The sequence below is a fragment of the Salmo salar genome, chromosome ssa13 (assembly GCF_905237065.1).
Source record: "Salmo salar chromosome ssa13, Ssal_v3.1, whole genome shotgun sequence".
NCBI lineage: Eukaryota > Metazoa > Chordata > Actinopteri > Salmoniformes > Salmonidae > Salmo > Salmo salar.
Window position 1 is genome coordinate 37,953,026 of NC_059454.1, and position 25,116 is coordinate 37,978,141.

Sequence of the window (25,116 nt, forward strand, 5' to 3'; positions counted from 1 at the left end):
ACTGAGCCTCAGAACCAGCTGGCTGACTGCTGTCCTGAGGCTCTATGGGGTTGGTTTGGGTTAGTGAACTGAGCCTCAGAACCAGCTGGCTGACTGCTGTCCTGAGGCTCTATGGGGTTGGTTTGGGTTAGTGAACTGAGCCTCAGAACCAGCTGGCTGAGGGGACTCTTCTCTGGTTTCATCTCTTGACATTGTAGAGCTGTGTGATGGAATGTTTTGGGGTCACTTGTTTTTAGATGGCTGTAAAATTTGATGACTCTTTTTTCTATTCGAATCAGGAGGGGGTATTGGCCCAATTCTGCTCTACATGCGTTATTTGGAGTTTTTCTTTGCACTTGCAATATAGTCTTGCAAAACTCTGCATGCAGTATTTCGATTGGATGTTTGTCCCATTTGGTAAATTCATTTTTAGAGATTGGTCCCCATACTTCACTGCCATATAGAGCAATTGGTTCCTTAACTGATTGGACAATTTTGAGCCAGATTCTAATTGAAATTTCGATTTTGATGTTCCTTTTAATGGCATAGAATGCTCTTCTTGCTTTGTCTCTCAGCTCATTCACAGCCCTGTGAAAGCTACCTGTGTTGCTGATATTTAGTCATAGATATGTGTAGTTTGTGGTGTGTTCCAATAGAACTGTGTCCAAATAGAGTTTATATTTGTCATCCTTATTTCCGGACCTTTTTTGGAATATCATTATATTCTTTTTTTTTTTGGTTAATGGTCAGAGCCCAGGTCTGACAGAACCTGTGAAGACGATCTAGGTGCTGCTGTAACCCCTCTTTAGTGGGAGACAGCAGCACCAGGTCATCTGTCTACAGCAGACCCTCTTTAGTGGGAGACAGCAGCACCAGGTCATCTGTCTACAGCAGACCCTCTTTAGTGGGAGACAGCAGCACCACGTCATCTGTCTACTGCAGACACTCTTTAGTGGGAGACAGCAGCACCAGGTCATCTGCGTACAGCAGAACCTGTTTAGTGGGAGACAGCAGCACCAGGTCATCTGTCTACAGCAGAACCTGTTTAGTGGGAGACAGCAGCACCAGCTCATCTGTCTACAGCAGACCCTCTTTAGTGGGAGACAGCAGCACCAGGTCATCTGTCTACTGCAGACCCTCTTTAGTGGGAGACAGCAGCACCAGGTCATCTGTCTACTGCAGACCCTCTTTAGTGGGAGACAGCAGCACCAGGTCATCTGTCTACTGCAGACACTCTTTAGTGGGAGACAGCAGCACCAGGTCATCTGTCTACAGCAGACCCTCTTTAGTGGGAGACAGCAGCACCAGGTCATCTGTCTACAGCAGACCCTCTTTAGTGGGAGACAGCAGCACCAGGTCATCTGCGTACAGCAGAACCTGTTTAGTGGGAGACAGCAGCACCAGGTCATCTGTCTACAGCAGAAACTTGATTTCAGAGTTGTGTAGGGTGATACCAGGTGCTGCCGATTCTTCTAATGTTTTTGCCAATTCATTAACGTAGATGTTAAATAGTGTTGGACTTATTGGGAAGCTCTGTTTCACTCCCCGTCCCTGAGAGAAGAAGTCTGTTTGCTTGTTGCCAATTTTAACCGCACATTTGTTTTTAGTGTACATTGATTTAATAACATCATATGTTTTCCCTCCAATTCCACTTTCTATTTAGTTTATAAAAAAGACCTTCGTGCCAAATTGAATCAAATGCTTTCTTGAAATCTACAAAACACGAGTAGATTTTGCCTTTGTTTTGGTTTACTTGTTGTCAATTAGAGTGTGGAGGGTGGAAATGTGGTCTGTTGTACGATCATTTTTTAGAAATCCAATCTGGCTTCTGCTCAGGACGTTGTGTACGTCAAGGAAATGACATAGTCTGCTATTTATTTTACTGCAGAGAATTTTCCCCAAGTTGCTGTTAATGCAAATTCCTCTGCAATTATTTGGGTCAAATTTGTCTCCATTTTTATAGATTGGTGTGATCAATCCCTGGTTCAGAATATCTGGGAAATCCCTGCAGTGAGGATAATGTTGAAGAGTTTGAGTATAGCCAATTTTAATTTGTGGTCTGTATATTTGATCATTTCATTTAAAATACCATCAGCACCACAGGCCTTTTTGGGTTGGAGAGTGCGTAGTTTTTCCAATAATTCTTCTTCTGTAATTGGGGTATCCACAGGATTCTGATAGTCTTTGACTGCTGATTCAAGGATTTGTAATTTTTCTTTTTGTATCTCTTTTTGTTCTGGGCTCTTTGTTATATTGCTGTAGAGGTTTGCAAAGTGATTTCTCCACATATCCCCGTTTTGGATAGCCAATTCCTCCTGATGAGGTTTGTTTAATTTATCTCAATTCTCCCAGAAGTGGTTTGATTCTATGGATTCCTCAATTCCATCCAGCTGATTTCTAATGTGCTGTTCCTTTTTTGTTCTTATTGTTTGTATTGCTTCAGTGTTTCCCCATGTTGAAGGCGTATATGTTTTTGTTGTCTGGTTCTCTGTGTTTTTGATTAGATATATTTCTCAATGACTTTCTTAGATTTTTGCAATCATTATCAAACCATTTTTCCTTATCTGTTATTTCTGGTTTGCTCTTATGCTTCTTTAGATTAGCCAAGGAGGCTAATTTGTCAAATATATGGTCTGAGAGAGGTGTTAGTGGGCTGACTGTGAAGGCTCCGAGAGACTCTGGGTTTAGGTCGGTGAGGAAGTAGTCTACAGTGCTGCTGCCTCTCTCTCTCTCTCTCTCTCTCTCTCTCTCTCTCTCTCTCGCCTTCCTTCATCTCTCTCTCTCTCTCTCTCTCTCTCTCTCTCTCCCTCCCTCCCTCCCTCCCTCCTCTTAGTCTTGGAGTCCACAGTTGTACCACTGTCAGTCTCACTTATCCTCTAAACTCTTAAACTCTGGCTCCTCATCAAACATTCAGCAGCAGCCCAACTTCTGTCTCCTGTCTAGATTGTTTTCCGCATGACTCAGGCCGTTGTGCTAAATCTTTTAGCGTAATGGCTGCCATCTTAGCAGGTGACCAGGTGACCATCCCCGGTGTTGAGCACTCAGCTCCTGTTCTCTAGCCCAGCAGTGTGAGAAGGACACAAGGACTGACCTCCTCATATGACAGACTATTCTTAATCCAGACTCTAATACTAATTGTCTCCGATGTTCAGTATTGCTAATAGTCACAGTGAATAAACGGGAGAGAAAGGATAGGACAGAGGCTACTGACAGGCAGAGGTAAGTAGACCTGGATAATGTTTTAAACACGCCAGCCGCCAGCCAGGCACATGCCACAGCTGCCCTGTAGTTTCCATTACCTCCCGTCATTAGGAACACAATGCATTAATCCACTGGTCCTGCTGGTCTGGGCATCACACATCAACATTCATTTAGTTTCTTACCATAACGTTCCCTTTCTTCAAAATATTTTTTAGGATTACCGTTTGGACACGCTGCTTCTTTTCTCTTGACGTTTTTCTTGTGTCTTATTGTTGGCCGAGACACAGAGAGAAACCCTTGTAGTGAAATGGAGCATCTCTGTAACCCTCAGTGATCGTTGGTGTTGTCATTAATGGGGGGGGGGTGAGCCTAGGCTTTGTTTTGGTTCTCCTGTTTAATTGTCTTTGTTCTGCCCTGATGGCAGCTCATCAATTAGAAGCTGATAACAGGATGGCTAGGCCTGTTATTGTGTTTAGGTCTGAACCCTCTCTACCTATTCATGAATTAGTCCAGCTCTGCCTTCCATCTCTTTCTCTCCTGATGTCGTGTCTGGCTGTGTGCCAGCTGGCACCCTATTTCCTATGTAGTGCACTTCTTTTGACTGGAGCCCGATGGACTCTACATAGGAAATAAGGGTTTGGGATGCACTGTACTGTTCTGCATATGACCGTACATCTCAGAGTGGGAGGGACAGTAGACAGCTTGGTGAGCCTCCGGGAGGGCCATAGGGAAGTGCATGAGTAACATGTAATGTCATGAAGGCCTTTAGCAGAGGCTCCTGATGGGTCCTTTAGCAGAGGCTCCTGATGAGTCCTTTAGCAGAGGCTCCTGATGGGTCCTTTAGCAGAGGCTCCTGATGAGTCCTTTAGCAGAGGCTCCTGATGGGTCCTGTAGCAGAGGTTCCTGATGGGTCCTGTAGCAGAGGCTCCTGATGGGTCCTTTAGCAGAGTCTCCTGATGAGTCCTTTAGCAGAGGCTCCTGATGAGTCCTTTAGCAGAGGCTCCTGATGGGTCCTTTAGCAGAGGCTCCTGATGGGTCCTTTAGCAGAGGCTCCTGATGAGTCCTTTAGCAGAGGCTCCTGATGAGTCCTTTAGCAGAGGCTCCTGATGGGTCCTTTAGCAGAGGCTCCTGATGGGTCCTGTAGCAGAGGCTCCTGATGGGTCCTGTAGCAGAGGCTCCTGATGGGTCCTTTAGCAGAGGCTCCTGATGGGTCCTTTAGCAGAGGCTCCTGATGAGTCCTTTAGCAGAGGCTCCTGATGGGTCCTTTAGCAGAGGTTCCTGATGGGTCCTTTAGCAGAGGCTCCTGATGGGTCCTGTAGCAGTGGCTCCTGATGGGTCCTTTAGCAGAGGTTCCTGATGGGTCCTGTAGCAGAGGCTCCTGATGGGTCCTGTAGCAGAGGCTCCTGATGGGTCCTGTAGCAGAGGCTCCTGATGAGTCCTGTAGCAGAGGCTCCTGATGGGTCCTTTAGCAGAGGCTCCTGATGGGTCCTTTAGCAGAGGCTCCTGATGGGTCCTTTAGCAGAGGCTCCTGATGGGTCCTTTAGCAGAGGCTCCTGATGGGTCCTGTAGCAGTGGCTCCTGATGGGTCCTTTAGCAGAGGTTCCTGATGGGTCCTGTAGCAGAGGCTCCTGATGGGTCCTGTAGCAGAGGCTCCTGATGGGTCCTGTAGCAGAGGCTCCTGATGAGTCCTTTAGCAGAGGCTCCTGATGAGTCCTTTAGCAGAGGCTCCTGATGGGTCCTGTAGCAGAGGCTCCTGATGGGTCCTGTAGCAGAGGCTCCTGATGGGTCCTTTAGCAGAGGCTCCTGATGAGTCCTTTAGCAGAGGCTCCTGATGGGTCCTTTAGCAGAGGTTCCTGATGGGTCCTTTAGCAGAGGCTCCTGATGGGTCCTGTAGCAGTGGCTCCTGATGGGTCCTGTAGCAGAGATTCCTGATGGGTCCTGTAGCAGAGGCTCCTGATGGGTCCTGTAGCAGAGGCTCCTGATGGGTCCTGTAGCAGAGGCTCCTGATGGGTCCTGTAGCAGAGGCTCCTGATGAGTCCTTTAGCAGAGGCTCCTGATGAGTCCTTTAGCAGAGGCTCCTGATGAGTCCTTTAGCAGAGGCTCCTGATGGGTCCTGTAGCAGAGGCTCCTGATGGGTCCTGTAGCAGAGGCTCCTGATGGGTCCTGTAGCAGAGGCTCCTGATGGGTCCTGTAGCAGAGGCTCCTGATGGGTCCTGTAGCAGAGGCTCCTGATGGGTCTTTTGGCAGAGGCTCCTGATGGGTCTTTTGGCAGAGGCTCCTGATGGGTCCTTTGGCAGAGGCTCCTGATGGGTCCTTGGGAAGTGGAGACGAAAAACGTTGCACCTCCATGCCGGTGTCCCAAATGACACTATACAGAGTGGCGTTTGGACGCAGCCTATACAGCAGCGTACTGTACAGTATCTGAGGCAGCAGGAGAAGCACTATCAGGGACTCGCTAGTGCATGACGGTGCAGTATGAATTATCAGTGACTGTAACAGCACCGAACCTAGGCTACACGGTCAGAGGAGAGAGCCACCACATACAGGAAGTTACCCGGGTGGCTGATTCTACAGCTTCCTGGTTCTGTCTCATACATATTACATATGACATATAACAGGGTCACATCGTGGTGAGTTTTGAGCGCACCGGCTGAATGGCTCTATCTGCTGCCCACACACACACACACACACACACACACACACACACACACACACACACACACACACACACACACACACACACACACACACACACACATGCATTTCTGTAGTACTCACAGTAGAATGTCCATAACATCCATAACAGGGATCCTGTGGATATGTGTATATGGGAGCTGTAGAAAGAACAATAGCTGTCCCCATGTTTTCTCTGCATGTCTCTGTCCATAGAGTTTAGTTTCAGTTAGAGCAGGGTATACGGAACATGTAGTGTAAGTCACTAGGCACTAAAAGCATGAACATTCACACATGCGTACATACTTTAAAAGCAGATAGGATGAGCAAAGCAAGACAATAATTAGCTAATAATATTATCGACCGATAATACACACTAAAGAGACATACAGGATGAAGATATACGGTAGCAGGTACACACCTTAGACAGCACTGCCCGAAGGCATTCCCACACATGTCCTGGAAGTATGTCTGTGTGTGTTGATCACAGACTCTACCGGTGTGTGAGTGAGGCAATAGTGGGGTAGCTACATGTCAGGGGGGGCTGGGGGCCCATGGATGAGGAGGGCAGGAGGGCTTCTCTCTCAGACAGGTCAGCAATAGGATCTGATTGGACCTTTTTAATCATTGAGGCGGTCTCCAGTAGATGATGGAGTGCCACGCTAGCTTTTGGCCCATCCCACCGCAGAGAGAGAGAAAGATTGAGAGGATAGCAGGGGGGGGGGGGGGTGAGAGGCAGAGTGAGAGTGAGAGAAAAGAAGCCAAAGGGAGAGGAGGAGGATGGAGAGGAAGATGGGGAGAGAGAGATGAAAGCAGAGGGTAAGAGGCAGAGGAAGGGGAAACTGGAAGAGGGAGGACGCCGATGGGCACCAGTCTTGGCCAGTGTGATCAGGTGTGAAAGGTGTTTTGGGGTTACCAGGGTACATTAGACATGCAACACGCCTGTTCACACCGTAATTAGCATTTACTCTGCTCTCGCTCTCTCACTCTCTCTTTCTATCTCTCTCTCTCTCTCTCTCTCTCTCTCTCTCTCACACACACACACACACACACCTCTTTCTCTTTAGATGAAGACGAGCGTCACATCAAGAGGTCAATCATTTACTAACTGCTAGTATGTTACTATTTCACCTATTCTTCATATATGTATAAATGATAGATCATATGAACTGTTAGAACCTTATATTCACCCTGTTACTACAACTGAAATCTAGTTCTACGTATTGATCTTAGGAATAGGCTACTGAACATTGGTACATGTCTCTCAGGGAAGGAAAGAGCAGGATCTCATTGCTGCTTAATGGGACTCACTATGGTGGAAAAACCAACCATTTTGGATATTATGGGGAAGGTCAACAGAATGTACACACACACACACACACACACACACACACACACACACACACACACACACACACACACACACACACACACACACACACACACACACAGATATACAGTTGAAGTCAGGAAGTTTACATACACTTAGGTTGGAGTCATTTAAAACTCGTTTTTCAACCACTCTACAAATTTCTTGTTCACAAACGATAGTTTTGGCAAGTCGGTTAGGACATCTACTTTGTGCATGACGCAAGTAATTGTTCCAACAATTGTTTACAGACAGGTTATTTCACTTATAATTCTCTGTATCACAATTCCAGTGAGTCTGAAGTTTACATACACTAAGTTGACTGTGCCTTTAAACAGCTTGGAAAATGTCATGTCATGGCTTTAGAAGATTCTGATAGGCTAATTGACATCATTTGAGTCAATTGGAGGTGTACTTGTGGATGTATTTCAAGGCCTACCTTCAAACTCAGTGCCTCTTTGCTTGACATCATGGGAAAATCTAAAGAAATCAGCCAAGACCTCAGAAAAGAAATTGTAGACCTCCACAAGTCTTGTTCATCCTTGGGAGTAATTTCCAAATGCCTGAAGGTACCACGTTTATCTGTACAAACAATAGTACACAAGTATAAACACCATGGGACCACGCAGCCGTCATACCGCTCAGGAAGGAGACGCGTTCTGTCTCCTAGAGATGAAAGTACTTTGGTGTGAAAAGTGCAAATCAATCCCAGAACAACAGCAAAGGACCTTGTGAAGATGCTGGAGGAAACAGATACAGAAGTATCTATATCCATAGTAAAACGAGTCCTATATCGACATAACCACTCAGCACGGAAGAAACCACTGCTCCAAAACCGCCATAAAAAAGCCAGACTACGGTTTACAACTGCACATGGGGACAAAGATCGTACTTTTTGGAGAAATGTCCTCTGTTCTGATGAAACAAAAATAGAACTGTTTGGCCATAATGACCATTGTTATGTTTGGAGGAAAAAGGGGGAGGCTTGCATGCCGAAGAACACCATCCCAACCGCTGAAGCACGGGGGTGGCAGCATCATATTCTGGGGGTGCTTTGCTGCAGGAGGGACTGGTGCACTTCACAAAATAGATGGCATCATGAGGAGGAAAATTATGTGGATATATTGAAGCAACATCTCAAAACATCAGTCAGGAAGTTAAAGCTTGGTCGCAAATGGGTCTTCCAAATAGACAATGACCCCAAGGATACTTCCAAAGTTGTGGCAAAATGGCTTAAGGACAACAAAGTAAAGGTATTGGAGTGGCCATCACAAAGCCCTGACCTCAATCCCATAGAAAATTTGTGGGCAGAACTGAAAAAGCGTATGCGAGCAAGGAGGCCTTCAAACCTGACTCAGTTATACCAGCTCTGTCAGGAGGAATGGGCCAAATTTCACCCAATTTATTGTGCGAAGCTTGTGGAAGGCTACCTGAAACGTTTGACCCAAGTTAAACAATTTAAAGGCAATGCTACCATATACTAATTGAGTGGCTGTGAACTTCTGACCCACTGGGAATGTGATGAAAGAAATAAAAGCTGAAATAAATCATTCTCTCTACTATTATTCTGACATTTCACATTCTTAAAATAAAGTGGTAATCCTAACTGACCTAAAACAGGGTATTTTTACTAGGATTAAATGTCAGGAATTTAGAAAAACTGAGTTTTTAAATGTATTTGACTAAGGTGTATGTAAACTTCTGACTTCAACTGTACATGCACACACACACCGCAGACATTAACTCATGTCTAAGGTTATATTATGAGTGCAATGAGGAGGTGGCTATGTACTCATCCCTGCCAGAGGCTTTATGTTATTATAGTGTCACAGTAGCAGAAACTACAAGCCCATAGTCCACTCAGTAATCTAACTGCACGTGTTTCACCATGTAACCATTTGACCGATTCAAAGGAGCCAGAGAATAGCTTCCATGAATGGCCCAGAGACACAGGCAAGAGTACAGCGACAAGACAAGGTCACGGCTTTATATACGGAGTCTATTCATACTTCCATGTTGTTTTGAGGATCCTTTAACATTCTGAGAGAATGCGCTCCAAATCAGTACTATAGGTCTAAAAGTTTTGTTCCCCTCCCTGACTGTAGTGGAGTCTTTCTACCTGTGAGTCTACAGGCGCACAACATTAGATTGATAAGGGCTTTCTGAACATGGTACCTATGTTTTGACAATCTGCCGATTTCAAACTACTTACTTTCCCATTTCAATGTGTTTATCTGCTTTCAAACCTTTTAGTGAGACGCTGTGACTCATTTTTTTCATATTGCTCTCTCTCTCGTTCTCTCCATCACTTCACCTAGCTCTAACCCTTTCCGTCTTTCTTTAGAGACATCCTTCATGAGGCTTGTGTACTCATTAATGATCCCTTTCCTGTGTGCACTGAGCTCTCACTCCATCCCCTGTCCCTCTCTCTTTTTAGAGCTGTCTGCTTTCTCTCTCTTTGTATATCTCTCTCTGTCTCTCTCCCCCGTCTAACAAATTAAACGACAGAGCAGTAGCTAGTTTCCTATCGCCTTCAGTCTTTTTCTCCTCTGTGTTTTTCTAATGAGATTCCTGTCCATGCGTTGCACTGCTAGAATGGGTTATTAGGGAACTGGAATGTTGGGTTTATGCGCTATCCCATTGTAAAGACATTCTACTGCTGATCTGTCCCACTCAACCTATTTACCAGCATCAGGCCCCAGTCTTAATGCACTGTAGGATAATGAAAATCCTGATGTTCATTAATGAAACTCAATTAAAAGAGCGAGGGGAGTGGAGATGGGGGGCAGGAGGGGAAAAGGCCCCCCGCTCAAAAGCCTTTATTTGACTTTCCTTCCACGGGGACTTGCTGAGCTTATTAAAATGCTTAATCGTTTCCATTAACTTCTTCGGAATGGAGGAGGGGCTGTGACTTATGGAGGGAAATGTGCACATTGTCCAAAAACAAAATGTGTGTTGTTTTTTTCCCAGCTTGGAAACAAGAGTATGGAGGGTCCGTATAATTGTGGAGGATGACGGCTTAGTGGAGAGTAATAGTTGAGATGAGAGAAGCAATATGTGGATGTATGTGTGTGTATAGAAGAGGACACATTCATTCACTCCTTCAGACGTAAGTATGGCCTTTTCCTGCTCATCCTGCTGCTCAAATGGGGTGAATAAAACTCCACCTTCCTTCCACCCTCCTGCTGCAGCCCACTTCAAACAAGTTGCCACTTAAGTCCTCCATCTACTGCAGTGGTCTGCTGCCGTCATGAGGAAACAGCCTCCAGCAGTTAGGAACCACACCTCGACCACACCTCGACCACACATCAACCACACATCGACCACACATCAACCACACATCGACCACACCTCGACCACACATCAACCACACATCAACCACACCTCGACCACACATCAACCACACATCAACCACACATCAACCACACATCAACCACACATCAACCACACCTCGACCACACATCAACCACACATCGACCACACCTCGACCACACATCAACCACACATCGACCACACCTCGACCACACATCAACCACACATCGACCACACATCGACCACACATCGACCACACCTCGACCACACATCAACCACACATCAACCACACATCAACCACACATCCACCACACATCAACCACACCTCGACCACACATCAACCACACATCAACCACACCTCGACCACACATCAACCACACATCGACCACACCTCGACCACACATAAACCACACCTCGACCACACATAAACCACACCTCGACCACACATCAACCACACCTCGACCACACATCAACCACACCTCGACCACACATCGACCACACATCAACCACACATCAACCACACATCGACCACACCTCGACCACACATCGACCACACATCGACCACACATCGACCACACCTCGACCACACATCGACCACACCTCGACCACACATCAACCACACATCAACCACACCTCAACCACACATCAACCACACATCAACCACACCTCGACCACACATCAACCACACATCAACCACACCTCGACCACACATCAACCACACATCAACCACACATCAACCACACCTCGACCACACATCAACCACACCTCGACCACACATCAACCACACATCAACCACACCTCGACCACACATCAACCACACATCGACCACACCTCGACCACACATAAACCACACCTCGACCACACATAAACCACACCTCGACCACACATCAACCACACCTCGACCACACATCAACCACACCTCGACCACACATCGACCACACATCAACCACACATCAACCACACATCGACCACACCTCAACCACACATCGACCACACATCGACCACACCTCGACCACACATCGACCACACCTCGACCACACATCAACCACACCTCAACCACACCTCGACCACACATCAACCACACATCAACCACACCTCGACCACACATCAACCACACATCAACCACACATCAACCACACCTCGACCACACATCAACCACACCTCGACCACACATCAACCACACCTCGACCACACATCAACCACACATCGACCACACCTCGACAACACATCGACCACACCTCGACCACACATCAACCACACCTCGACCACACATCAACCACACATCAACCACACATCAACCACACCTCGACCACACATCAACCACACCTCGACCACACATCAACCACACATCAACCACACATCAACCACACCTCAACCACACATCAACCACACATCAACCACACATCGACCACACCTCGACCACACCTCGACCACACATCAACCACACCTCGACCACACATCAACCACACATCAACCACACATCAACCACACCTCAACCACACATCAACCACACCTCGACCACACATCAACCACACCTCGACCACACATCAACCACACATCAACCACACATCAACCACACCTCAACCACACCTCGACCACACATCAACCACACATCAACCACACCTCGACCACACATCAACCACACATCGACCACACATCAACCACACCTCGACCACACATCAACCACACCTCGACCACACATCAACCACACCTCGACCACACATCAACCACACCTCGACCACACATCAACCACACATCAACCACACATCGACCACACATCAACCACACATCGACCACACCTCGACCACACATCAACCACACCTCGACCACACATCAACCACACCTCGACCACACATCAACCACACATCAACCACACCTCGACCACACATCAACCACACCTCGACCACACATCAACCACACCTCGACCACACATCAACCACACATCGACCACACCTCGACCACACATCAACCACACATCGACCACACCTCGACCACACCTCGACCACACATCAACCACACCTCGACCACACATCGACCACACCTCGACCACACCTCGACCACACCTCGACCACACCTCGACCACACCTCGACCACACCTCGACCACACATCGACCACACCTCGACCACACATCGACCACACCTCGACCACACCTCGACCACACATCGACCACACCTCGACCACACCTCGACCCCACATCGACCCCACCTCGACCCCACCTCGACCCCACCTCGACCACACATCATCCACACCTCGACCACACATCATCCACACATCGACCACACCTCGACCACACATCGACCACACCTCGACCACACATCGACCACACCTCGACCACACCTCAACCACACCTCGACCACACATCGACCACACCTCGACCACACCTCGACCACACCTCGACCACACATCAACCACACCTCGACCACACATCATCCACAATAAAAGACTACTATGGAGATAGCCTCTAGCCTCTCGTCTTCCTCAGTCACAGAAAAGTGGGACACGGTTCTTAAACCGTCGTCTCATGGTCTTCTCTCCACACAATGACGAGCCAGCCCGTTATCCTCATCCTACCTAATCCCTGTCCTCAGATCAGCCCTGTACACCGCTGTTACACTGTTACAGCCTGTATGGTGTACGGCCCCTCTATACGCACCAAGCGGCTCGGCGGTACTCGAGTACCCAAGCAATACACACACACACACACACACACACACACACACACACACACACACACACACACACACACACACACACAGAGAGAGAGAGACATACGGGAAAATATGCTTTTAGCATGTCCAGGTTGGAGACTGTGGTAATGACAGCTGATGTTGTTAGCAGGTAGAATACACACAGCTATCACACAGCTGGAAAATAATCGACAGCTGTGTGTGAAGCTTAGGCCAGTGATGAGGAGGGAGTTTGAGGACGAAGACTGTGTGTATTTAAGCTTTCCCCGCTCGGCTAGCCAGCTCTCAGAAGATGTGTTGTGTTGGTATTCAGTAGTAGTACTGTTGGACCTCTGGAGGAGAAAGAGAAGGAGAGAGTAACCCTTTCATCTGTTTTCATGCTTGTTAACCATTCCTTTTTCTTCTCTTTCTCATTCCCCCTGTTTCTACTGTTTGCTTTTTCTTCCAATGACTCCAGTTTTATCCTCAACCCTCCATGTTCCCTCTATCCTCCCATGTTGTGCCCTGAGATGATTTTGGATCCATTTGAGAAAGAAACATCAGCATCAAAGGATATGGTGAATTCCCGAGCTGAACTAATAAAACATTATTTTCCCTCTTTCTTCAGAACGGAGTCCGTTGCAGAGAAGATGCTCACCAACTGGTTCGCCTTCCTTCTTCACAGGTTCCTCAAGGTGAGTCTAATGCAACCTCCACTTTAGCAGTTTTAGTAAACCAGGGCTGTGGCAGTGAGAATACATTTTATTAATCTGTGTTTTCTCTCCCTCTCTCTATCTCTCCCCTCCCCTTCTCTCTCTCTTCTCTCTATCCCTCCCCTTCTCTCTCTCCCTTTCTATCTCTCTTCCTCCCCTACTCTCCCTCTCTCCCTCCCCTTCTCTCCCTCTCTATCTCTCTCCCTCCCCTTCTCTCCTTCTCTCCCTCTATCTCCTCTTCTCTCCCTCTCTCTCTCTCTCCCTCCCCTTCTCTCTCGTACCCTCTTATCTCTCTATCCCTCCCCTTCTCTCTCTCTCCCTCGCTCTCTCTCTTCCTCCCCTTCTCTCCCTCTCTCCCTCCCCTTCTCTCCCTCTCTATCTCCTCTTCTCTCCCTCCCCTTCTCTCTCGCCCTCTCTCTCTCTCCTTCTCTCTCTCCATCTCTCCCTCTCTCTCTCCCTCTCTTTCTCCCTCCCCTTCTCTCCCTCTCTCTCTCTCCCTCCTCTTCTCTCCCTCTCTATCTCTCTCTCTCCCTCCCATTCTCTCTCTCTCCCTCTCTCTTTCTCTCTGTCCCTCTCTATCTCTCTCCCTCCCATTCTCTCCCTCTCTCCCTCTCTCCCTCCCCTTCTCTCTCTCTCTCTCTCTCTCTCTCTCTCTCTCTCTCTCTCTCTCTCTCTCTCTCTCTCTCTCCAGGAGTGTGCTGGGGAGCCTCTGTTCATGCTGTACTGTGCCATCAAGCAGCAGATGGAGAAGGGGCCTATAGACTCCATCACAGGAGAGGCACGCTACTCCCTCAGTGAAGACAAGCTCATCAGACAGCAGATTGACTACAAGACCCTGGTCAGTACCACTCAGGCCATCAAACACACACACACACACACACACACACACACACACAGTGAGACAAACAGTCGGACTTTACTGACTACATATTTATCTTTCTCGCACACACACACCATCATGTTTTGCTTCCCTCTGTGTCCTGATAGCTAATGATCCTGTGGGTGTCAGTGCTGCTCCAACAGGAGAGCAGGGCTCTGTGGAGACAGAGACAGGAGCACTAAGACAGTCACAGTCAAGACATGACTCTGACGGGGAACTGGGCTCATTACTCTAATACCCTGCCAGAGTTGGAAATTGGTGTCCTGCCGAAGGTGTGAAATTAGATTTTAGGATGGTGGTGGGGGCGTGGGAATAGTATTTTAGAGGGGTGGGGGGGCATCCGGACCGTGACAGGACCCATCAACACACACACATAGTCACAGAAATGCACTCGCACACTAAGAGGTGTTGAAACACATACAGGCACTGACATAACAAACACACACAGGAACACACACATGCAGGCGCTCTTACATACATACGCAAGCACGCACACCCACACACACACACACACCGTAACCCCCTCTCCTCTCCTGTCTCCCCCTTCAGATCCTGAACTGTGTGAACCCAGACAATGAGAACAGTCCTGAGATCCCAGTGAAGGTGCTGAACTGTGACACCATCACCCAGGTCAAGGAGAAGATACTGGACGCCTGCTATAAGAACATGCCTTACTCACAGAGGCCCCGCGCTGTCGACATGGACCTGGGTAAGACAGAGATATACACACACACCCTCCCTAGTCTGTAGCCTGACTGACTGACCCAGGTAAGAGCTGACAGACGGGCACCACAGGTCCACCATGCCTGGCCCACCGCCTCCCACACAGTCTGCCGCCCCGGCCCTGGAGAGACAACACCGCTGTTACCTCCACATCTCCTGCTCCTCCTCCCCGTCTTCTCCTGGGCTCTCACTTCACACCAGGGAGATGGAAACACCAGCCTCCCGTCAGGAGTGCTAGGCGCCCTTCAACCCCACTGGCCCCAGCCACAGGAGGCCGTCTCTCCATATCACTATCGCCTAGGTAACGCTAGGGAGGGTGAGGGGGGTGAGCTGCAGTGTCTGCTGGCAGTGGCACAAAGTAATGAAGTCCAGTCAACAGAGGAGAAAATCAATGATCACTACCCAGTGATGCCCGATGCTGCCCGTCCATTCCTCCATCAACCCACTTATTATCTTTTCATTATCGGGTCAACGTTCCCCCTCCATCCCTCCTCTTCCCCTTTCCCCTCTCTCTTGACTCACTTTTCTGGGAAGGATTGTCTCTCTTAGTGCTTCTACCGCTGCGTTTTTTCCCCACTCCGCCATCGCTGCCCCGACCACGGAATGCGTATGGTTATGCAACGACGTATCACTGACACAAGTGCCAATTAAACCGGCGAGGCTTCCTGAGCATACATCTTGAACTTATTAGTGTGTAATGTTTCATTAAAATGCAAGTCAACCCGGGCGCTGTCTCTCGTCTCTTAACCTAGTGGAGTACACAGAGTGCTCTGTGTGTCTGTACAACAGAATGGCTGTTGATATGGCTTCATTTGGATAATGTGTTTTCTCGAGAGTCCTTTGGAAGCTCCTGATGTGTGCCTCTTCGCAGCGACACAGAAACACCAATCAAATGAAGTTGCAGTCAGGGAATAACTTAAGAGTTTCACTCATCTTGCGAGAGGAATATAATGGCTATTATAAACTGGGTGGTTCGAGCCCTGAATGCTGATTGGCTGACAGCCATGGTATATCAGACCATATACCACGGGTATGATAAAACGTTTATTTTTACTGCTCTAATTACGTTGATGACCAGTTTATAATAACAATAAGGCACCTCGGGGGTTTGTGGTATATGGCCAATATACCACGGCTAAGGGCTGTATCCAGGCACTCCGCATTACAGATCTTAGCAATGGTATATTGGCCATATACCAGACAGACAGACAGACAGACAGACAGACAGACAGACAGACAGACAGACAGACAGACAGACAGACAGACAGACAGACAGACAGACAGACAGACAGACAGACAGACAGACAGACAGACAGACAGACAGACAGGGTTGTGAAGCTCTTTATACTGTAGACCAGTGTTGTTGATTTGAATTAGTCGTAGGTAACTCAGCTCACACCTTATGAAAAGGGCATTAGCGTAAGTTACAAAGGCTTCAACACTAAGTGGAAAACACAAAAGAGAGGATACTGTATGTGTATATGTTCACGTGCACGTTATCTGCACGTGTGCGTCCGTGCATAGGTGCGTTGGTGTGTGTGTGTCTGCGGGTGATTGTGTTTCTGGCAGCGTGAGTGACGCAGTGTCTCTTCTCTCTGGCCCCGTCAGAGTGGCGTCAGGGGCGGATGGCCCGCGTGGTGCTGCAGGACGAGGACATCACCACCAAGATAGAGAACGACTGGAAGAGACTCAACACACTCATGCACTACCAGGTACGGTGACCGGATCTACGTTGCGTATATCTAGACTCGCCACACTCATGCACTACCAGGCAGTGGTACTCCATCTACATTACATATATACGTATTGACGACAGTATATTGCAGTTTGTTGTGTACGGTATCCATATAAGTCTCTCTCTGGAGTTGAAGGGAATCAGCCACGTTATGAACACCCGTTCTATATAGTAGTATAATGATAGTTTATAGAAATGTAATTACCCAGGCCCACTCAGATGTACTGTAGGTGAACTTTAATGTTGAGCAGCTTCTGACTTTGAGATGTTGAATCCTCCTCCAGACTCTCATTAGAATTCACTCGCCTGGTTTCATCTGATCTGCATGACTCACACAGAATAGAGGGCAATTATTCCTCAGGTGGCGGGAGAGAGAGAAAACCGACACCTCCTATAAAGTGTCTTCCCTGGAGAGATACAGTCTCTCGCGCTCTCATTCCCTTCTCTCTCTCTCTCTCTCTCCCTCTCCCTTTCTCTCTCTCTCTCTCCTCTCTCTCTCTCTCTCTCTCTCTCGCTGTCTCTCCCTCTCTCTCTGTCTCTCCCTCTCTCTCTCTGTCTCTCCCTCTCTCTCTCTCTCTCCCTCTCTCTCTCTGTCTCTCTCTCTCTGTCTCTCCCTCTCTCTTCCTCTCTCTCTCTGTCTCTCCCTCTCTCTCTCTGTCTCTCCCTCTCTCTCTCTGTCTCTCTCTCTCTGTCTCTCCCTCTCTCTTCCTCTCTCTCTCTCTCTCTCCCTCTCCTCTCCTCTGAGGCCCTCTACTCCTGCTATCTATATTTAATCTCCCTCCGCTCAGGGACTAGGTTGTCCTTTACCTGTTACCGTGGCAATTAGCCCTGCCTCGCGCCACGCTGAACTTCTCTCTACATCTCAGAGGCTCAGACTTGACCTGCAGTTCCTTGCAACCTTCATGGTCTGGGGGGGGGGGGGTAGTAGAGAGAGAGGTAAAGAGAGAAGGCAGCTAGTCTTCTCCAGAGCACATGAATCTTTCAGCAGTGCAGAGGGTCAGCAGGCTCCCATTACTCAGACAAGGAGACCATCTGCCCAGAGCTCCAGACTGCAGCCTGTTGATCTGCAGCCCTGAAGCCTGCAGCCGTGGTGCTTTGTGTGTGTGTGTTACAGAGGACTAGGTTCAGTCTGTCATGGAGGGGGGCTGGGGCTGCAGCCTTACCATGGTGCCTTTCTCTCTCAGACCTGCTTCCCCAGAGGAGGAGAAAAAAGAGGTAGAATAATTTACAAGGTGTCAGGGTTATTAGATGGGACATATCATAGTGTCCTTCGTAGAGGACTTGGTCCCATGCTGATTTACTGTATGTACCCCCTCTGTCTCGCCTTTATTTTTTCTCTCTCTTTTCCTTTCCCCTCCTTCACCCACAGATAGTAAGCAGCGGTCTCAACCTCTCTCTCCCCCCCCCCCTAACCACCTCAGAGCGCTCTCGATGGTACCCATACTAATCTGAGTCTTTACGATACTACTTTGAGTCTTTACGATACTACTCTGAGTCTCTAAGGTACTACTCTGAGTCTCTAAGGTACTACTCTGAGTCTCTAAAGTACTAATCTGAGTCTCTAAAATACTAATCTGAGTCTCTAAGGTACTACTCTGAGTCTTTACGGTACTGCCCTGAGTCTTTACGGTACTGCCCTGAGTCTTTACGGTACTACCCTGAGTCTTTACGGTACTACCCTGAGTCTCTAAGGTACTACTCTGAGTCTGTCCGGTACTACTCTGAGTCTGTACGGTACTACTCTGAGTCTGTACGGTACTACTCTGAGTCTATACGGTACTACTCTGCGTCTCTCTGGTAGTACTCTGAGTCTCTATGGTAGTACTCTGAGTCTCTATGGTAGTACTGAGTCTCTATGGTACTACTGAGTCTCTATGGTACTACTGAGTCTCTATGGTACTACTGAGTCTCTATGGTACTACTCTGAGTCTCTATGGTACTACTGAGTCTCTATGGTACTACTGAGTCTCTATGGTACTACTCTGAGTCTCTATGGTACTACTGAGTCTCTATGGTACTACTGAGTCTCTATGGTACTACTGAGTCTCTATGGTACTACTCTGAGTCTCTATGGTACTACTCTGAGTCTCTATGGTACTACTACTGAGTCTCTATGGTACTCTCTGAGTCTCTATGGTAGTACTGAGTCTCTATGGTACTACTGAGTCTCTATGGTACTACTGAGTCTCTATGGTACTACTGAGTCTCTATGGTAGTACTGAGTCTCTATGGTAGTACTGAGTCTCTATGGTAGTACTGAGTCTCTATGGTAGTACTGAGTCTCTATGGTACTACTCTGAGTCTCTATGGTACTACTGAGTCTCTATGGTACTACTGAGTCTCTATGGTAGTACTGAGTCTCTATGGTAGTACTGAGTCTCTATGGTAGTACTGAGTCTCTATGGTAGTACTGAGTCTCTATGGTACTACTGAGTCTCTATGGTAGCTACTGAGTCTCTATGGTAGTACTGAGTCTCTATGGTACTACTGAGTCTCTATGGTACTACTGAGTCTCTATGGTACTACTCTGTGACTTTATGGTGCTCTGTAATGGTTGATGGAGGATGTGCAATATGTTAGCTTCCATCCTCCGACAGGTCTCTCTGTTGTTGTTATGTTGCTTTGTGTCACTCTGTCTCCTTCATTAGCCGTGGGAGACGCTACAGGGCACAACAACAACACACACACACACACACACACACACATTTGTTACAGCGATAGAGGAGCATCTCTCAGCGCTCAATAGCACATCTGAAGCCTGCCTATTGATCATGGATCTGACGCCCTAACACAACACCACTACAGAGGAGACGCACACGGGCCGGACGCGGGGTGATTAGAGGGAGGAGGGATGAGTAGAGACAAGAAAGCAGGGGAAGAGAGTAAATGGGGAGAGAAGATGGAAAGGAAGGGGAGCGATGGAGCCTCTTGTTTATCATTATAGCTGTGATGAGCCAGGTAGGTAGGTAGGTGTGTGTGTGTGCGTGCGTGCGTGCGCAATGCCACTGGCAGCTACAATGCCACATCTGGCAAGTGTGTGCCTCCTGGCACGAAGACGGAGCACAACTCATTAAGGCCCAGAGTAAGAGAATAGAGATATGTAGAAGGTGTGTGCGTGCGTGCGAAATATTTACATATGCAGAATTAGTGAACCTCACCCCTGTGACTCTGCTAATTCTCACACCAGACAGTGTGACCAGACAGACACACATTCAAATTCATGAAACCCCTAACAACCTTGGAAGCTCTGCTATTTATTTCCCTACCTCATGGGAAATGGACGTTTACATACCCCAGATATGGATATACACACCCCCTCCTCACCTGCCTCCTCCAACTGAAATTAAAACTTTAATGCATGCATTTAAAACGAGACAGACTGTACGGAAGCATCTTTATTCAGTAGCTACCTTTGCTACACTCTCAGACTAAACGGGTACAGTTAGCGTACGGGAATTGTTCCCGGGGGTACAAAAATATTAAAATACACATAATGTACCTGAATTTCAGAGGTACGCACATTATCATACACAAACAAAGGGGTACAGAGAGGATTCATTTCTGTATGCCAGGGTGGAGGCGTGGATTAGTGGGGGCGTGGCTTTCAGTTAGTTATTTTTGGCCACCCATGAGTGGAAGTGTTTAAGTGGTCTATGGTTATGTTTCAGCATGTCCGCTGCCAGATCTGAGGTCTTTATAAAGGCTTACATAAGACCGTGTCACAATAAAGTGATGTAATTAATATTGTAGCGACCTTAACCCAACACTGAGTGACCTTGCCAGGAGTTACGGATCTCAAGGCGTAATGGTTAAGGTGTTGGCTGGACCAGGTTCGAGTCCCGTTTGGGGATGGTGCTGGACTCCCGAGTGGGGCAGCGGTCTAAGACACTGCATCGCCGGCCGTGCCCGGTTGTGACGCTGGGCGCACAATTGGCCCAGCGTCGTCCGGATTAGGGGAGGGTTTGGCGGAGGGGGGGCTTTACTTGGCTCATTGCGCTCTAGCGACTCCTTGTGGAGGGCCGGGCGCCTGCAGGCTGACTTGGTCGTCAGTTGAACGGTGTTTCCTCCGATACATTGGTGCAGCTGGCTTCCGGGTTAAGTGTGCGGGTGTTAAGAAGCGCTGTTTGACGGGTCATGTTTCGGAGGACGCATGACTCGACCTTAATAATAATAAAAAAGAAGTGGGATGGCGGAGAGGTGTGTACACGTGAGGGACTTGGTATAGAGAAGTACATTTTTGCCACTTAGAAGGAACAAATGGCTTTGTCAGTGTGATGGTACCCTTAAAAGGCTCATTTGAACCTTTTCTAAAGGTTCGCTTTTGTATCTGTGGACTATATGGTACACTATTTGCTCTTTTATGGTAGGAACTGCAAGGGTACAACTATGTACCTAGAACTAATGGTATAATGACGTACCTTACAGAGTACCACTACAGTGACAAGCGATTGTACGTATTAGGTACAATTCGGCACCTTTTTTTCTGAGAGTATACTTGGAGCTCAGGGGGACTAAATGAATCTCCACAGACACACTTTCTCTCTCGCACACACACACACACACACACACACACACACACACACACACACACACACACACACACACACACACACACACACACACACACACACACACACACACACCCCTCTGGACTGTTGGTCGGAGCAGGAGGAGAGCAGATAAAAGATTGATGAGATAGGAGAGTGCCTGGCTGATTGCTGATGTTGATCTCTCTTTGTTGATTAGTCTTCCTCCTTGTCAAAGGGAGCTTTTCGGCAGCCAAGCCCTTACTTTCCCTTTGCACTCTCTCGATCTCCTACCCTTGCACCTCTTCCTCTCTCTCTATCCCTCTCTATCTCCCTCGCCTTCTCTCTTTTCATCAGCCCAGCTCTTACTCTCTCTCTGTCCTCTCTCTCTCGCTCTCTATCCCTCTCCTTCTCTCTTTTCATGATCCCAGCTCAACTCTTTGCACTCTCTGTCTCCCTCCTTGTATCTCTCCTCCTTTTTGCTACCTCTCCCTCTCTCTCTCTCTCCCTCTCTCTTTGCCATCCTCCGAGGTGAGATGTTTAACCTTCCGTCTGGTGAATAGCATTACCGGTCCAGTAGTTCCCAGGGGAGCAGGGCCTAGAACAGGCTAGACCAGAGGTGGCACACTCACATCCAATTACCATATAATGGGCTTGAGTGGCATGAGACATAGGGCAAGATTTACAATTCAAATAAAAAACTGTGTGGGAAGTCCGATGTTTAGAGATGTGAATGCTTGCCCGTGTGAGGTGTTGGTGAAATCTTAAACTGCAAATAGATCACTTAAAATGCATTGCAGTGGGGTGGTTGCAGTTAAATGGATTGCATATTTGGGAAAAGTGTAGGAATTTGAGTCAGATTTGCTTCACACGTACCTTGGTTTTTCCCTTCCTCTGCTGTGCCTATGTGGATGGTAAGGATTTTTCCAGGGGCACAGCTGGAAATGTGACTGAGGAAAATGGCTGCAGGAAATGACTTGGTTCCCATCCTCCTGCAGTGTAGTGGGCTAAACTGTGCCAAGACATTAAAGCCCTGTCACTGTGCCTCCATGTTGTGTCCTGACCTTGTGTTGTCCTACTGGTGTTGTGTTGTGGAGGCACAGACATGACTTCACCAGGAGCTCCAGTTTCCCACCACCCAGACTGAGAACCTGCACTGGGACGTTTTGGGTCTATTTTAGATCAACCCAGACAGACACTACGGATAGTTGGATTACAGCAGAAACGTATCTTTCCATCAATCTGATTCTCTGTGGCGGCTCGTCCCCTGTTGTCATCTGAGCAAACAACGCCCCACAGACAGAGTTTGAGTTTTAAAATATGCTCAGACAGAGAAGGAAATCTAGATCAACATTTTGGCAGGCATAGTGAAGACAGCGTTCCTCTGCTCTCCACAGATTTCTTTATACGCCAAGACAGTTGGTATGGGGTCTGATGACAGCCAGTATTGCTGCAGATTGAGTCATCTTCTCTTAGGAAACACAGTGGGACTCAACTCTCATTGCATTGTCCCAGCCAGTATACGTTATTAGAACGCTCTTAGAAAGCTATTTAGTTTGATAAAAACACAAATTACAAAATAACCCTTTCATCTTAATGACCTTAAGTTCTATATTAAAAGACCTGTCAGTTAGGAAATTGTGTGTGGCTAAACATCAGCCCAGCGCAGTCCAGTCTGTGATAGATAGGCCTCCTAAGCCAGGCTTGGCCACAGGATCAGGGGATGAGAGATAGGCAGGTGTGGGTGTAGGAGGGGAGGACAGACGGGGGGCTGTTTGATGGAAGTCTTATCACACCTGCAGGCCACTGTCAGGCTCACCTCAGCTCCCTGCCTCACACTGTGGATTAGCCCTGAAGGACGAAGCTGCACGCCTTCAATCATCTACACTATCGCCACAACCCATCTCTATCTCTACGCTCGCACAGCCCTTCTATCAGACTCTATAACATAAAGGAGGGGAGGGAGAAGGATCGGAGCGAGGCAGAGAGAGAGAGAGAGCCTCCTGTCAGACTATTCCATAAAGGAGAGAGGAAGAGAGACAATGCTCGGTGTAGAAAGGAACAGGTGTCACTACTGTCAGAGCTGGAGGAACGAGAGTTAAGGCTTCCGAAAATATGGAGAAGGTTAGGATGGAGAGGGAGAGGATAGGTTGGGCTCAGGAGGAAAGAAGAGAGGTCTTCACAATCCAGAGCCGACGGCTGGAAAGAGGTTCCAAAGAGCGGTTTGTCGTTTCCCACTAAGAGGGCAGGCGGTGTGGCATCATTTAATGAGATGAATCCTCCTCGAGCTCCTGTCCTTTCAAGTGCTCTGTCTGCTGGAGCTGGAGTTAGCTCTAGCCCTGACCCTGGCTGTGACCCCAGCTATTGGACTGTTAGAAATTAGTGGAGGAGGGGGGTTTGAGGGTTGCTACTGTACAACGTGGGGCCACGTCATTAGCCGTGGAGTGCTGAGAGGAGAGAAGAGGAGGAGGAGAAGTGTTAGAAAGGAGGCGACAGGAGAGGAGAGAGAGGTGACCCAGCTGAAGCATTAGAGAGGCTAACAGTGAGGAGAAGTACCCAGCTGAAGCATTAGAGAGGCTAACGGTTAGGAGAGGTACCCAGCTGAAGCATTAGAGAGGCTAACAGTGAGGAGAGGTACCCAGCTGAAGCATTAGAGAGGCTAACAGTGAGGAGAGGTACCCAGCTGCAGCATTAGAGAGGCTAACAGTGAGGAGAGGTGACCCAGCTGAAGCATTAGAGAGGCTAACAGTGAGGAGAGGTGACCCAGCTGAAGCATTAGAGAGGCTAACAGTGAGGAGAGGTACCCAGCTGAAGCATTAGAGAGGCTAACAGTGAGGAGAGGTGACCCAGCTGAAGCATTAGAGAGGCTAACAGTGAGGAGAGGTACCCAGCTGAAGCATTAGAGAGGCTAACAGTGAGGAGAGGTACCCAGCTGAAGCATTAGAGAGGCTAACAGTGAGGAGAGGTGACCCAGCTGAAGCATTAGAGAGGCTAACAGTGAGGAGAGTTACCCAGCTGAAGCATTAGAGAGGCTAACAGTGAGGAGAGGTGACCCAGCTGAAGCATTAGAGAGGCTAACAGTGAGGAGAGGTACCCAGCTGAAGCATTAGAGAGGCTAACAGTGAGGAGAGGTACCCAGCTGAAGCATTAGAGAGGCTAACAGTGAGGAGAGATGACCCAGCTGAAGCATTAGAGAGGCTAACAGTGAGGAGAGGTGACCCAGCTGAAGCATTAGAGAGGCTAACAGTGTGGAGAGGTACCCAGCTGAAGCATTAGAGAGGCTAACAGTGAGGAGAGGTACCCAGCTGAAGCATTAGCGAGGCTAACAGTGAGGAGAG

The 25,116-nt window shown here is 48.2% G+C and overlaps 1 protein-coding gene across 2 annotated transcripts in view; it reads left to right on the plus strand.

The window, feature by feature from the left end:
• The window catches only part of plxna2 (plexin A2), a 304,923-nt gene that overhangs the window by 261,423 nt on the left and 18,384 nt on the right, over positions 1-25,116 (plus strand). For both annotated transcript variants that reach the window (XM_045693250.1, XM_045693251.1), the window contains exons 23-26: positions 13,830-13,896; positions 14,606-14,752; positions 15,344-15,503; positions 17,126-17,229. In XM_045693250.1, the coding sequence (XP_045549206.1) occupies positions 13,830-13,896; positions 14,606-14,752; positions 15,344-15,503; positions 17,126-17,229 (478 nt within the window). The remainder of the gene's footprint in view (positions 1-13,829; positions 13,897-14,605; positions 14,753-15,343; positions 15,504-17,125; positions 17,230-25,116) is intronic.